Source organism: Xiphophorus couchianus, chromosome 12, assembly GCF_001444195.1.
Source record: "Xiphophorus couchianus chromosome 12, X_couchianus-1.0, whole genome shotgun sequence".
In the NCBI taxonomy this organism is placed as follows: domain Eukaryota; kingdom Metazoa; phylum Chordata; class Actinopteri; order Cyprinodontiformes; family Poeciliidae; genus Xiphophorus; species Xiphophorus couchianus.
Genome location: NC_040239.1, coordinates 11,233,201 through 11,249,420, shown reverse-complemented (window position 1 = coordinate 11,249,420; position 16,220 = coordinate 11,233,201). Strand labels below are relative to the sequence as shown.

General features: G+C 36.8%; 1 protein-coding gene across 5 annotated transcripts in view; it reads right to left on the bottom strand.

Annotated features, from left to right (window-relative positions):
- grid2 (glutamate receptor, ionotropic, delta 2) overlaps nt 1-16,220 on the bottom strand; it is a 517,587-nt gene that overhangs the window by 93,271 nt on the left and 408,096 nt on the right. For all 5 annotated transcript variants that reach the window (XR_003597537.1, XM_028033208.1, XM_028033207.1 and 2 more), the window contains exon 11: nt 13,527-13,839. Coding sequence is in view for 4 of the 5 variants with exons in the window: in XM_028033208.1 (XP_027889009.1) it covers nt 13,527-13,839 (313 nt within the window). In the remaining variant the exon portion in view is untranslated. The remainder of the gene's footprint in view (nt 1-13,526; nt 13,840-16,220) is intronic.

Genomic DNA, 16,220 nt, shown 5'->3' with positions numbered 1-16,220 from the left:
TTCTGGCAACCACAGCTGCCAGTTTTTCTTTTGTAAAAACAACAGAATTTTTTTTACAGTGTAACAAAAATGAGCTGAAGATGAGCTTAAACTGAGACTGCTAAAATATAATGTTGATAGTGTTTTCGCAATCTAAAATGCTTAGCATCATCCCACAAAAGTGTAAGTAATTACACAAATTACTTACACTTGTATAAGTACTTACTTACTTTGTGTAAGTACTTTTGTGGTACTTACACTAAAGTATCATGTGTAAAGGTTCCTAAAGTGGCGCTCACAACATTTTTGTTATAAGGCTTGGCTTAAAATACACTACAATGACCGCAACAAAAAAAGAGACTGTGGTTTTCCACCTTCATATTTCTTATTTTCCATTTCCTTTTGTATTAAAATAAGGACTTCTGGAGATTTTCAGTGAGATTATGGAAAGAAGAGGCCTAGTTGACACACGTGAACTTTGTATTTATCTCTAATTACTAATATTTACTAAGTGAAAAGAGAACACTGTTTCTTAATAAAGACCTACATTTTCTCTCTTTTTATTTGTTGACAAGCATTCTCTAAACTGCATTGATCCTTAATAGGAAAGTGTTATTACAAAAGGTCTATTTCATTATGTTGAAGTTATTTTTTTAATAATATATTGTGACCTTTATCCAGTTTAGGCAGATGTCTATGCATCAAATTTACTTTATCAACTGTACATTAATTACAATTCAGGGAAAAATGACTGTGAGCACAGCATCTATCATGAAGCAATTAATTCTTTTGTTTATTCCAGTTGCATTCTGCTCAATGTATGACCTTTACAGCACATACTGTGGGTAATAAATAGGATTCTCATGGTCTGTTTCTCTGAGGCAGTTAACAACAGAGTGCCCCAAAATAAATATGCTTGTATTACAATTACTACATCCTTCTCATTACTGCTCCTAGAAGCAAGTGCTTCTCTGTCTCCTTGGAAAAAAAGGAATCTGGGTAGAACAAAACAAGCTGTTAGCATTGTGCTTTGAAGCTGACTTTGACAGATGCATATTTAGTGGGTGGTACCCATGTTCAGCAAACATCATGATGATCTATAGAGTGAAACACTGAGAGATAACCATTATATCTGTTTTCTTTAAAGAATTGTTCTCTCAACAGATGTTTTCATTGTTTTATGCAGCCTCATCATTAACACATTACCACAGAGACCCGGAACACCAGAGACAGCATGTATATCTCATTTGCATATGGAAAAACAAATATCTAAAATATCAAAGCGACTAAATACGTGACATTCTTCCTCACAATGAAAAGACAGTTGATGTAAAGCAAGTCAAATTACTGTAAGTCAAAGACACCTCATTTTGCTGAATATAAACTTTACTTGTTTAATTGTTTCACATTTTAAGCTTAATGTTTTTAGGCACCTAGTAAGGAGCAGCCGCCTGGACAAAAATGCCTTGCTGACGTCACCGCCCAAAATGATGGAAAGGCTACTTCAAAAGCCACTCACTCATTACAACCAAGGTACTTGGGCTATCTTAACACACAAACACATTAATGACGATGTACTAGAGAAGCAAATGACCACATTATGTGCCACTCTCGTCAGCTGAGAATAGTAAACTGAGGCTACAATTCACACATTAAGATTGAACAACGGCAGCTTGGAAAAAAATGTTACAGGCTGAATTTGAGGGGCTATGCATTCATGCATACAGCCATCAATAAGCACACATCAGTGTTCCTCTCCACAGAGTTCACTGTATCACAACGGCCTCCCAGTTCACCCGATGTCAATCCAAAAGAACATCTTTGAGATGTGGTGGATTCACTTAATAAATGTGATGCTGAGAAAAGCTTAATCAATTGCACGATACTATGATGTAACTAAGGACACAATTATTGGAGTAATCCTTATAATAATACCTCGCTAAATATATGCCATGATTATATAAATTAAGGTAGGTCTTTAGGCAAGTCTTTCTATGTTGGTTGTAACAAGGTCACATCATGCTCTACAGCTTTCTCAGTACAAGCTAAATACTCTCAAATCACCAGGTGGCTCTCGCTGTGCCAGTGTTTCACACCATTCTCGATACAAGCTTAAAAGATTTCTAAATTACTAAATGGCTCCTGCCACACCATAATCTGTACCGTATCTTCTATCTTGTTGACATTATTGCAAAGTTCACTCCACAAAACAGAGCAAAGCTGAGGTTCACAAGTAATTACAACCCTGTTTTTCGTTTTCCTCCAAGACATCTTAAATTGATGTTCACAGAACTCCAAGCAAGATTACACATACTGCAAAAGGGATGCTTGTGTTGATCATGTTTATATATCCTGCCACCTTCCGGGTCCAGCTCTTATCTTTCTCTTGTTGGTAGTAAGTTACTGCAGCTCCTGGGGCTCGTCTAAAAGCTGTTCAAACTTGCAGACGAACCTCACATTGTGTGACAATAATCTCAAGCATGAAAGAAAACAGCAGGGGTGGTCCCACTGGAGGTGAGGAAGTATCTGTAACAGACCGACACTAACAAGAATATGTAGTAGGCAAAAACATGGGATCTTTGCAAATAAGCTGATAATATCAGTTTGAACATGGCTAGATTTACACCTTCTAACAAACAAATGAGGAGTTTTAGGATCAAATGTTCTAATTCCCTAATTCGATTCAGTGTTTAGACTTACTTAGTTGACAAAAATACAGTATTAGCTAGCTAGTTGATAATGCTGTGTCTTCACCACTTCATATGGGACCAAAACAAAGATTGAACTTCACCATTGCCGAATGATCAGATTTTGAGATTTCATTACAGTGGAAGGATGCATTTACATAGGATAGCAAGTTGGTTTGCTGAATTTGATCTAAGGCTTTTTTTCACAAGGCAGCACTAAAACAAACTGTAACTAGGTCAAAATGTAAACAGTATTTTCAGTGATTTACAAAAAATACACACCACTCTTAAAATGTCAAGTTGTCAAAAAAAAAAGACTTTAATCAATCACTTCAAAATTTCTTCCAAGTATAATGCAACAGTCTGTAGAAACCAATTTGCAAAATAACACACTCCTTTGAACTAACACTTTGCTGAAGCACCTCTTGTTTTAGGTTTAACAATCTTTACCACCCACTTCAATAGTTTAAAACTGCCTGTGAAGTAGTTGAGATTAGAGTTTGTGCCTTTAGGTCTAAGGCCTTGGAAGTCGAGGGGTTTCTATCTGCATCAAGAAGAGGATTTCCAGCATATTGCATTCTTCACAAGTCATGCAAGGATGGAGCAGGAGAGGTATAGAGCAATTATGACCTTGTCTGGAGTACAAAAATCCCAAGCTCTAAATTTAGTAATCCATAGTGTTGTGCAACAATATGTTTGGTTTGACTATGAATAACATAATATTAATCAGTGTCAAGGCCAAATAGTAATACTGTTGGTACTTTAAACAAATTTAACAGGTCATACCTGAATACCAGAAATTACTAATCAAACTGCACTACGTGCCATGAGAGTAACAGAAACAGCAAATCTTCATACTAGTATTTTTAAACAACAAGCCCTACACACAAATACCTTCTCTGCAAAAAAACATTTATGATCAAAGTACTTCAACTTCCAGTTTAAATGCTAGACAAATAACATAAAAAGAAAACTACAAGGAAATAATTGTAAATAGGAGCAAAAAAGATTAAAACTGAAACCAACAAGATTACTCAGTGATATTGCAGTTAGCTGTGCATTTGTGCTTTTCAGAACCACTTTTTGTTTGGAGGTGTTGGGAATGCAATCAAATTAGCTCTGAAAGTTGATAAAGAACAGATGCTAGGTATTCAAACAACCAGCTCATAATGAGAAAAAGACAGGAAATTGAACACTATTTCAATAAAACAGTGTTTCAAAAACCATTTACTAAATTAGAAATCAATGACATTTTGGACAATTGATTCTTAATGTAGGTTTAAGTAGCTATCACTGTGAATGATGAAATGGAGTGATGGACAACCAAGATGGTAGGTTGCTATTTACAGCACAAACCAAGAGAGAGTGAATTAAATCCAGAAGTGGTGGCTTCCATCTTAAAATTAACAGAGCTTTTGGCTTTAGCATTATAAGCCTGGAAAATGGAAGGACAGTTTGGCACATTTATAGAAAATATGTCAACATATTTTATGCAGGTTAGTGAGATGGAAGAAAGGAAATTAATTTTGAAGTATTTGGCTCAGTATTCTGCTGGAACTCAAGCAGTTGCGCACCGGAAATAAAACAAAACATAATGAAATAATCAACAGCTAAGATTGTTTAATCCAAAAATTATTTTCTTTGCCCAGACACAACGTTTTACTGTGAACCATTCTGATGAACAGCAGGGCATTTTGAGTTCAGTAGGTCAAATAACAGAAAAGACATGGCAGCTGGGGTATGTGTCTGATTGAAGTGGCACATAAATTAGATGCAGAGCAAGCAAGTTTAAAAGCTAGAGTTTGTAACTCCACGATGTCACTGGGATTCCATCTGTTACTCCTCAGTAAAGTTTTTTTTTTCCCCTACCTCCTCCTCGGGAGCAGAGTTATGAAAAAAAAAATCAGGGTATTCAGAGTTTCACCGGTCTCTCTGGTTGTTGTTTTCTGTGTGCAGTTAAGTTCTTGTTTTGTCCCATGGCTGAGTTGAACAAAAGGGTCCAATGTCACCTATTGACATTTGATATAGATTATACCTGCAATTACAAGATCGTGGATATTCAAAATTGATCTTCCAGTGTGGAATGCATGAGGGACAAGATGAAGTGCCTGAGCATCTTGAGGGAGTTCAGGGTAGATTACCTGCTCCTCTAAATGAAAAGGAGCTTGTCAAGGTGGTTTCTGTGTTTCCAAGAGTTTTCTGGGTATGTCACACTTGGAGAAGGCATTTGTAGAAAAATTAAAACACCGTGGAGCTTATCTAAATCTCTTCTGTCCTAGGAGCAGCTTGGGAATATAGTAGATGTGGATGGATATATTAGTGTGATCGAATCAGAGGCAGTCGATTTCTTTGCTGCAGAAGGTTTGCTTTAATATAGAAGTTTTAAAAAAGTTCTTGAATAGTTCTTCATTACCTTTTATTAAAGTGTGTTTTAAATGCAATCAAAAACCTGAACTTTCAAGTTTAAAAAATCCAGTGCAGCAGCTTCATGCATAAATAGTAGCGATAGAATAATGAAATATTTATTTCCATTTAGTCTATATGCAAGTTTGACACCACAATATTTTAATGTATGGAGCTCAGCTTAAAACACTGATACAATGTAAGGTTGCATTGTCACTGCCAATCTGGTTACTTAGCACAGAAAAAAGGTGATTTTACCTGGTTTCACAGTTTGGAACTGGAACATTTGCAAGCCAAATGAAGCACAGTATTCCTTCTGTTGGATATACACGCATTTAGTTATCTAGAGCAATTTATTTTTAATGGATCTCACACTAGCTCAGTTGTGAATTACAGAATATTGCACCCATGCCTTTTTCAAAGTTATTACATGAAAAACTTCTAAAGGGCTAAAGATTGCATGCTGTAGTTTACACGGGAAGAATTTCATCAGCATTAAATATTTTATTGTGGGACTTCCTGCTAAGAAACAAGATGATGCAGAAAGTTATAGCTCCTAGAGTGTAGATGACCTATAACAGGATTCATGTAAAGTTTTTGTACTGGTGCATTTGATGAAGGCCAGAAGGAGCCCCTTTCAAAGTTCCTTACAGGATGTAGCTGTGACAAGAGGACCACAGTGAGGGAGCAAAAGAATGAAGGAGGGAGAAGAGGCAGCTGTGAGACGAGCAGAAAGGGAACAAAAGAGCATAAAATGGAAGAGAGGGCATGAGAGAGACATGTGTTTAATGCCACTGGTGAGAGATGGTCTCTTTCACAGCAGCACATTCCTGTGGTCAAGGAGGGGCTAAAGATGAATAGAGGTAAGAAAAAATAAAAAAAATGGATGGCTAAAGTCATAAGGTATGGATGTCCACAAGTTAGGTCCACTTTAGGATTTCAAAACAGTCAGAGAAAAATATGTGAATCCAAGGAACCATGAAAGAGAAAAAAATGAGTCCAGGAAAATGATGATAGTATTGACTTCCCAGCAGTGCATCACAGCAGAGACATGGATAATGATGGAGGGAAGGACACATCCAGGAAGCTAGACAGGGAACAGGGAGTGGGGAATGAGCATGGCAGTCACACTGAGAAAACTCAGCAGGAGGCAGAGAGATTTGGAGAATGTGGGAGACTGAATTTTGGGGGGCTATACATGCATACAGGCATGTATACACGCACATAAGTGTTCCTCTCCACCGAGTTTTAGCTCTGGAAAAGTATCTCTCTCCTACAAAGCTTTCTTCTCACTCATACCAACAGATAGATGCACAGTGGGGGGACAGAAGGAAATAAAGGAGATGTGGAAAGGAATAGACAGAAAAACAGGTTTTGAGCAGCAGATGGAAAGATGAAAGCTCCGATTATGGCCTATGGCCTTGACTCCATGTGTCTGTGTGTCTGGGCAATTTCTTTCAGAGGATGAGAAGAAGCAATGCAGCATGAGCATGAATGCGAGTCTATGGATCTGTTCCCCACAAAGTTCTAATTGAAAGAAAGCAACACTCATGCTGGGACTTTGTCTGCATGTATGTAAATAAAACCACATATCCAGGCACCATGTTTATTCCCCCACAAAAACAGTCTGTTTCTCCACACCAACGTTTTCCTCCCCCACTGGGTTGGACTTTAATTAAGGGAGGAAAGCAGAAGGTGGAAGATTTGTAAAAGATAGTTATTGAAGATGGCTAAAAACGTGCAATTACAGTTGATGAAAGGTTGAGGAGATATGAGAGAATGAAATATAAATGTATAGTGATGCAGTTAGGAGAGGGAGAAAGGATGGTATAAAATATTTAAACAAGATGAAATATCTATTTCACATTATATTTGTGTAATACAGTATTCCTCTCCTGATTTTGTTTGCTGTCAGTTAAAGAAGTGCTCTGACTTCTGTTTTATTCTCAGCCAACAACTCCAGGATACACACGAATAAGAGATAGGACTATATTTTAATATTTATTTCGGCTAATTTTAAAGTTATGTTATGTTATGTTGTATTACATTAAACAAAAAATTACCTTAATGCAGAAGGTAGAGGTTACTGAAAATTATGTCCACATACTCCACAGTATTTTCACTCAATACTTGGTTGAGCCACCTTTGGCATGGCATATTACATCAATGGAGCGTGGCAAGGGGGTGATCAGTTTGTAAGTCTGTTGAGGTGTTAAGGAAGTGGAGGTTGCTTTAATAACAAGCTCACCTGCATTGTCGCTCTTGCTGTGACCTCCCTATAGATAACATTTTATTGATTTTCCATGCAGTTTTGTCAGCTGAATGTGCTGGCCAACCGAGCATAGTGATGCTACGGTCATGAAAGCAGGGGTTGGTACTTTCAGCAGTTTGATAAGGAGCCAAACTACTGCTTGAAAATGAACTCAGCTTTTCTGTAATGCATGTCAGCATAGGGAAGCATGTGCTCTAAAAAGTTTTGACAAATACCTGTAGTGACTTTGGACACAATGTATTGTGTATGCCCAAAATACACTGGGCACACACCAGTAAATGACATATCTCTCCAAATCTCCATCTCTCCTTGCAGTAGGGAACTTGATTTTTAAATGAAATCCTCTGCTTATCACAGGTAAGGTGCTTCTGACATTGTCTGGGATTCAGGAGTTAAACATGGGATGTTGAATGTGGTACCCTGTAATGTCTGTGTTGTCCGGAGTCCTTATGAATTTCACTCAAATGTTAGAATAAGCTTTGATTTACAATCTGCTGACAGCAAATACCCTTGTGGGTTCTGCATTTTATTATTCCACCATATTCTTACCTTCCACACAACCTTCACTAATGCTACTTTATCAATGTGACGGATCGATATGATAGACAACTTTCATGATCTGTCTACAAATCTGTGGAGGATAATACATGGTTATATCTTAACATTTCTGTGTTACAAATAATTATTTATGTCCCTAAAACTGAATCTTAAGTTTCAGCTGTAAGCCATAATCATCGCAATTAACAGAAATAATTGCCTGAAATGTATCATTCTGTATGTAATTATGTTCTTACATATTATGGAGATGCACCTGTTATTTTTCCCCTGATATTTTCTTGATGTCAGGAGTTTTTGAGAGTGGAAGAGGTGCAGTGCATACATTCCTATTTATTATTTTGTTCTGTAATATTCTCACCAATCTAGTTCCCCAGATTGCATTACTCTTACTTTTAATTAGCTCACCTGCATTCCTTCTAATCACCATCACAAGCACAATTAGTCATGCCATTAATAAATTCATGTCTTATTTTTTCCAGATGATAGTCAACTGCCTTGCATCAGACTTTGTTCACTCTCCAATATTAATATAACTTAAAAGCTGTATAAAGCACAACAGTCTTCAGCAATACATCTTTAAAAATGCATAATTTTGCTCTGTTATGTTTTTTTTATTAGTAGTATTTTAGAAAATAGTCACTTCTGCATGATTTTCAATTACTAAGAAGTGTAAGTGGAGTAGGACTGTCTGATCAACACTTAACCAGAGCTCTTTTTGTCCAAACTTCAGTGTGAACCGCTGAGACCTTCTTTATGACCCAGCACTCAAAACTGCTGCTGGCTAGATTATTCTTCCATCTTCCTGAAGCCTCACAAGTCCCCTGCTTCCTGCTCCCCTGCTTGTTTGACTGCCTGTGGTGGCTCATTTTAGATCGAAGGCCTAGTGCACAAGACTACAAATGAGTGCACATCCCTATCCCCGCAGGCCACACACTGTCCGGGCCCCCTGCATATGGGCTGGTCGATGACATACACTCTGCTAATGTTGCCTGCTTGGCTGTCCTAATATTGTCACTTGGTAATCATTCATTCCAGCCTTGACTCTTTTACCTTCTGGCCCTGAAAAATATTGGAATGCCCTCCCTTAGCTTAGCAAAACCCAAAGAGCAGCCCAATTTAGAATAAAATATTCTCCTTGAGAACTCTATCACACATCTTCATGTGTCTACTGACGACTCTAGTTTAAAGTTAGATCCATTTGTCGATCTGTGAATGTCTCACAAAACAACAGAATAATTATCCTATTTAATTTACTGTTTAGTGCACCTGGTTGTTGCACTATTACTATTCACCTTGTATTTGTTTCTCTTCAAAATGCTTATGTTGAACTTATTTACCAAAGGGAAATCAACCAAAAAAACAAAATCAGGTTTTGAATATCACACAGTTTATCTAGGAGGACTGATAGATTATCTCTTCCATCTGCCAAATCCACTGCAAGGGGCTGCAATATGTCGGTTGGTATTCAGAAAAGCATCTGTGCAGCAAAATTGTATTTTCTTATAGCTTAATAATATTGTGTACCCTCAGACCTCAGAGTTCACCATCTGAGTGCAGTTTATTGCTCTTGAAAGTTTGAGAGAAGTTTTTTTTTTAATGGTGGCTGATATGGTGTCTGACCTTGCTCTGCCTGAGAGTGTTGTATATCCAACTTTTACAACCTTTATGTGATAGTTGGCACTGTATGAATGTATGGTCTCGCTCCTGTTCTGACTCTTTTTCAAAGATGAGAGGTACCACAGCCAATACTAATAATGAGTCACATTTATAAGCACGTCAATGTAGGTGAGGTTTTTCTAAGTGTCAACCACTGATTATATTACGGCAATACATTATAGGCGTTAGTCACTTTTCTTTTGTCATGGGCTATTTTCTTCCTGTAGATTTTGTATTGCTGATAAATCCTAGGATCTACTGGTCTGTGGTGCCTGATAATATTATTCATAAGCCTTGAAGTATTTCTACATGTCACATAACCACAAGCTTCAATTTATTTTATGCAGTTTTATTTTGGTGAGCTAGACCAACACAAAGTCAGTCGAAGGATCTTTGCAGTTCTCATAGATTTACAGTGGGTCTCTTGGATGTTAGTATAAGGGGATAGAAATATCCATATATTTTCAATAATAAATCAATGTTTTTTGAGATGTTCAAAGCTTGAGATATTGATGTTAATGCAGACTTTTGTTTAATGTTCAGAGCTTTATTACAGACCTATTTGATGTGACACTTGGTCTTCATGATGCTGTTTGTTCACTAAGCTTCCCTAAGCTTCCCAGACCTTCACAAAACAGCTGGTGTTTTATACAGAGATTAAATTACACAGCTGGACTCTCTAACAGTTTGTGACTTCTAGGAGCAACTATTGGCATTGGATTTCATTTAAGAGAATAACATGTGCTAAGTACATAGTGTATGCAGAATATTTTTACTTTTGCAAAGCACTGTAGGCTACCAATGTAGCAGTCCCATTATTAGAACAGCCATAAGATTTTGAAATATGCAGCCTCTCCCACTCCCTCGGTTTTCTTCCTCTATCTTCAGTCTCCCTCACTCTCATTGAGACCAATTAGACATACTTTATGGCATGCAGATTTTTTTTTTCTCACAACATCCTCTGCACGCACATGCCAGACCGAGAGGCCTGTGGGACACGTTGTAAACAAACAGTCACTTGGCTGGCGCCCTGGTGATTCAGATGAACATGAAGGAAGACTAGAATTTGTGAAAGGAAGAACATGAAGAGAAAAAGCAACAAGAGGAATGAGTGGAGGCTGGAAGAGAAGGAGTAGGGACAAAGATGCATAAAAGGATGTAATGGAGGAAATTCTAACTATAATAGAGAGAAACGGATGGGAGGAAAAGAAATATGCAAAGAGGAAGTGAAAAGAAGAAAGATGAGAAAAGAGAAGGCTGGACAAAGATGGGGGTAATCCCTCTGCACCTCCCTCTTTTGCCTCTCAGCCTTTCTCCCTCTGACAATGGAAGTGACAGAGCCAAAAGCAAAATTCTGGTGTCATGTTTGACTATTTGCTTTTATTACTTATCTCCAGTTCCCTACTGCTGTGGATGTCTTTGCATCTGAATCAATTTCCCCTCGAGCTAATATTTTAGAGTTAAGCACAAAAATCTGATACATTCGAGAGAGAACTACAGATTTGTATGCAGATATGGGTGTGTATATTGTATGTGTTGGTGTGTGTGTGAGTGTGTATATGTGCAGAGGGAGGGATTGGGGTGGAGGTTAAGAACAACAGCTGTGCCTGTAGGGCCCTCATTGTACTTTAACTGGATTTGTGACATCTCAGGGTAATTTAGTTTGAAACATTTATAGGTTTTAAACAGGACAATGAAAAGGTGCATCTCTTCCAACAGCCAAAGTAAACATCTTGGTTTACACTGTCCCATATGGTCAAAATAGTCCCAGAATGAAAGTAGAGATGGTCAATTCAGTTAGCCGTAGAGCAGGAGATTAGGAATGAGAAAATGTGCCATATTCTACTCAATTACTAATTTATTAACATGATTGTTTAAATGAAATTGTAATAAATATATAAAATAATCCCTATTTGTTAAAGTATTTACTTAAGCATATAAAAAAAGCACTGTTTAAAATCCCATGCTGCTAAGCCAAGCCAAGTGACCACAGCTGCAAACCTACCAAGACAAGTGAGTCCACTTAGACTAAAAAGCCCTGATCAGAGAACAAGACACTTGATCCTTGGTAACTCTGGAGGAGCGGACGAGAGCCACAGCTCTACTGGTAGATGATTTTGACAGTAGTCTGACAATTTATACATCTTGGTTTCCTGGCAGACCTGTCACAAGAAAGTCTTTTTGAAAAAAAGCTACAGATAGTCCTGGTTAAAGTTTGCCATAAGGCATGTAGTAGAAACACAGCAAAAACTGTGATACTCTGTTTAGACAAGACCATCACTGAACTATGTGAAAAGAATTGGGGAAAAAAACATCACTGAACATCAGATTGAACATATCAGCCCTGGTGTGGGAATACTTTCATCAAATTCTGGAACAAAACTTCTAAGATGTTGCTAACAACTTAAACGCCCCCTGAGAGACCTGTTCCTAGTTTGTTGTGGCCAGTCACAGTCACAATGTATCAAAATGTGAAAAGGAGATGTGGATCTGGTTACTTTATTGACTTTTTTAACAAAATGGAATAAAACTGTTGCAATTAGTGTAAAAATAGCAAGGCGGTTTCACATATTAAAGCAAAAAATTATTACTGAAACTGAAACATGTTAATAATATGCTATCTCTAAAATAAAAAAAAGCTACAAAGAATGTAATTATAGATTTGGGATAAGATGAACTCACATTTTGGAATTCCTGCTAAAATAAAATCTTGCCGTCTGTGTGACAATACATAAAGTCACTCTTGAAGAATTAGATCCCCTTTCTTCCACTCTTTTTTCAGACTAATGATGCCACGACTAAAATGTTAAGTACAGCTAAAAAGAGAGATGATTGTGGAGATGAAGTAGCAATTAGCATGTATCATAGTCACCATCATTACCGCCATTAGCTGCCGCAGAAACATGGAAAATTATTTACCAAATAGTGAAATGCTCATCATTTGCTTATTCAGAGCACGGAATGTTTCAGTAGCAGTGTTAGAAACAAAAAATGTACCCCCCTAAATTTCCATAATTGATGTCACTTAAAAAATTAACTATTGCCAGCCTTCGAGCAGGAAAAAAAAGCAAATACTGAGCTCTCTGGAAAGTAGGACTTATTCAGTCAGAAAGACAGGAATAAGCATGTGAACTTACTGAGAGCCTATCAGCACAGAGATACTGACACTTTATTAAACACAAGTATCAACCATAACACATTTACATGTTCTTTCTGCCTCAATGCTCTGAAATGTTCCCTCTTTTTTCTTCCCCTCCGTTACTTTGCTGATGACATTTAAAACCTTCCTAAATTGCCTGTTCCATACCTGAGCAGAGCCTGAGAGATTCTGCTCATATTCCCAAGATGAGGCTATTATCATCCTCTCAATCCATGGCTGAACAAAATGCCCCCTCCATTTTGTCCTAATCTGACTAATGATCTAAAACGTAAAGGTCAATTCACATCTACACCACCCTGAGGAGGTATTTTTCAGTGTTGATATATATATATATATATATATATACACACACGCCATCACATTCAATAAATTAGAATATGTGTTTGATGAGACTAATTTGTCAGATTAAAAGTATGTTTTGAAAATTGACAACCTTGAATCAGGTATCTAACATACCTTTCATCAAAGCTACATGTTTGAATACATATATATATATATATATATATATATATATATATATCTATATATATATAGATATATAGATATATATATATATATATACTGTATATATAAAGCTCTAATTTATTGTTTTGATCACATGTTTCCATTACTGTAAGAAGAAAATGATCATAATTAACATAAAGGCTTTCAAACATTCATCTGTGTAAGTAATACATATATAATGTGCTTCACTTAGTGACAGTTCCTGAAATAAATGTACTTCAATGATATTCTCATTATTAAGAAAATTCTGATTGAAAGTTAGTATAATGAAGATAAAATTCAATTGCTGAGCCATTGTCTTGCTTACCTTGCTGTACAAAGGACCCATACACAAACCACATGGAATTGTACAGCGTGGTTGAAGACACTGATCCCATGGGCAGCCGCGGTGGGTTGAGCCAGTTCAGCAAGTACACCAGGATGCCAATGAGGAGCACAGTGCCTGCAATGCACGCCCACAGCGACAGGTCGAAGGGTGCCAAGCAGGCAAACATGTCCACTGTGCGCTCGGCCTTGCGCAGCAGAACGCCCACGGAATAATCCATGTAGCGTGTGGTGAAGTCTACAACGCTCTCCCGCTCAGGCGTGATGGTCAGAGCAGAGAGTCCAACATCAGCTCGCTGCGAGAGACAGAGAAAGAAGAGGAGTGAGAGATTTGTTCAGGACTATTATACCAAAAGACTAAGCATTGATTTGAGGAGAGACCCTTTGCTCATTTTTCAAATCATAATTTTAATTACTTTGTCAGATTTTACAACTTTCACAGTTTTAGGTTTTTTTGTTTGTTAATAATCCCCTTTATTCATAAATAGTCAGCAACACAAACAAATGTTTCTACTTCGACACCTTCGCATTCGTCATCAGAGTACACAACTAATGTTTTCCCATAGTGTTGCTAAGTGTAATAAATATTTAAAAAAATCAAAATACAGACGCTTTTCTTAGACTAACTTTTTACCATACACATCATTTGATATCCGACATATGGATTTATGATTAATGTGTCATTAGGTTTGTTGGTTTCTTGAACCCAAATTCTAGATTTTTGCTGTTGAAATGTAAGTTATATTGCTTTAATCATTACATTGGATTGTATCAATATATATATATAAATATATATACAGTATATATTATTTTAAGATAACATTAGCTCTTACCTGCTAGTCAGAAGTTAGTTCTAGCTACTGTATGGCTCAACATCCAGACTTTGACCAAAGAATTTGAAGTAAATAGAGGCACAAATGAACATTGTCAATTTTGTTGAGTATAAACTTGTTGCCTAGATTCAGTGTTTCATTAATAAATAGTTTTAGACATTATGAGGATGTTTTTGCATCATTCATTCCATGGGGAGCAGTTAGTTGCACAAATGCCCTGGAGCAAGATGGCCCTGAGTTAATAATCAATGTGAAGATGAGTAAAAATAGTTTTTACAAATTAGAGTGAAAAAAACTAATGGCAATAACTAAAGCAACATGGGAGATATTCATAGTGAATACACTTAATATGTAGCCTTACTAAAGCACCTCAAAATTAGATTTTCATTAGATGTTTGGTGTGTTATGACTCATCTTTTATTGAGTTGGACTAGATGGAAGAGATGAACAGAAGCAGAGGAAATCAAGAGTGGACCCTGAAAACCCGCAGACAAACAATTTAGCAAATAAATATAGTGTATGTCATTTACTCCTGCTGTCGAGAATAAAATTAAAAGTTAACCGAAAATCTTTGGCTTTAAAAGTTAAAAACAAGTGGGCTAGGCTAGGCTAGGACTCCAACATTTGCTCAGCCACAGGTGTTTTCTTTTCATTAGCTTACTCTCTTTTTATTCTGTGCAACTGTAACTGGGATAAATTCCATTTTGAAATAGATACGTTTGTTAATTAAAATGCTTCTATCCCCAGAGCTTTAAAACAACTGAAGATATCTGCTTAAGGAAATCAAATTCAGCTGGGAGGTTCTGCTTGTTTTGAAAACCCACAAATAAAATCTGATCATGACAGAGAAAATTATTACCTAAAACAACAATATCATTTAGTTGCTTAAAGCAACTCATCTTTAGATCACAGACAAATTTTGTAAAACTATATTGTGAAAGATTTTTTCTTAAGAGCCACTGCAGTCTAACATCCTGTCCCCGGAGCCTTTGCCTTTCACACGCAAAAACTTAATAGAAACAAAAACATTTATCTACCTCATGCTAATTTCATACTTCAGTAGTTGAGAAAGAAGACAAAACGCTTAAGTTTGCAAAATGTGTCCTTTCTACTGCATAAACAGAACATCAGAAGAAACCCTGCAGGACGCCTGTTGGTAGAAACAGAACAACAGCATCCATAAAAACTGTGTTTGTTTGAGTAGGCATGAAATCCCATGCAGGTGCATGTGGTCAGTGCACATACAAACTTACAGAAAGAACTGTGGGTAATAATTATCCAATATAATTAGGTTTTGAAGAGATAAACAGTGCTGCTGACTGATGGGGAAAACCAAACTACGTGCCTGTTGAGTTTATTTACATCTTGCACTTGCATGCATGCACATAAATATGCATTGTGCTCAAAGGCTTTCTCTATAATTTTCTGAGGTGTAGCGGAGAAGGGCATGACAAATTTTTAGCAACAACAAGCATTCAAGGTTAAGAGAACAGGAACTTAATTTCGACAACTGTTTAAACCTGAAACACATAAAAGGGAATATATCCATTGACAATGTCAGTTCTGCACAGCAACTTAATAAAAGTCTGTAAGAGTGGATGAGAACATAATGGGAAAATCATCAGACCCTTCATGCATTTTTTTTATTTTGCTGTCAATAAAATATGTTTTTGCTTATTTTTGTCAATGTGCAAATGCTCTAAGTATGGTTTGTTTAATCCAGGGTAATAGCTTTTAGTTTCAACAATTAAAACTATTTACCAGAAGTATAGAACTGAACTTAACTTTTTATGTATCTCAGATCATTTTGGATGTAGTGATGTCATTAATTTAGAAGATTTTGT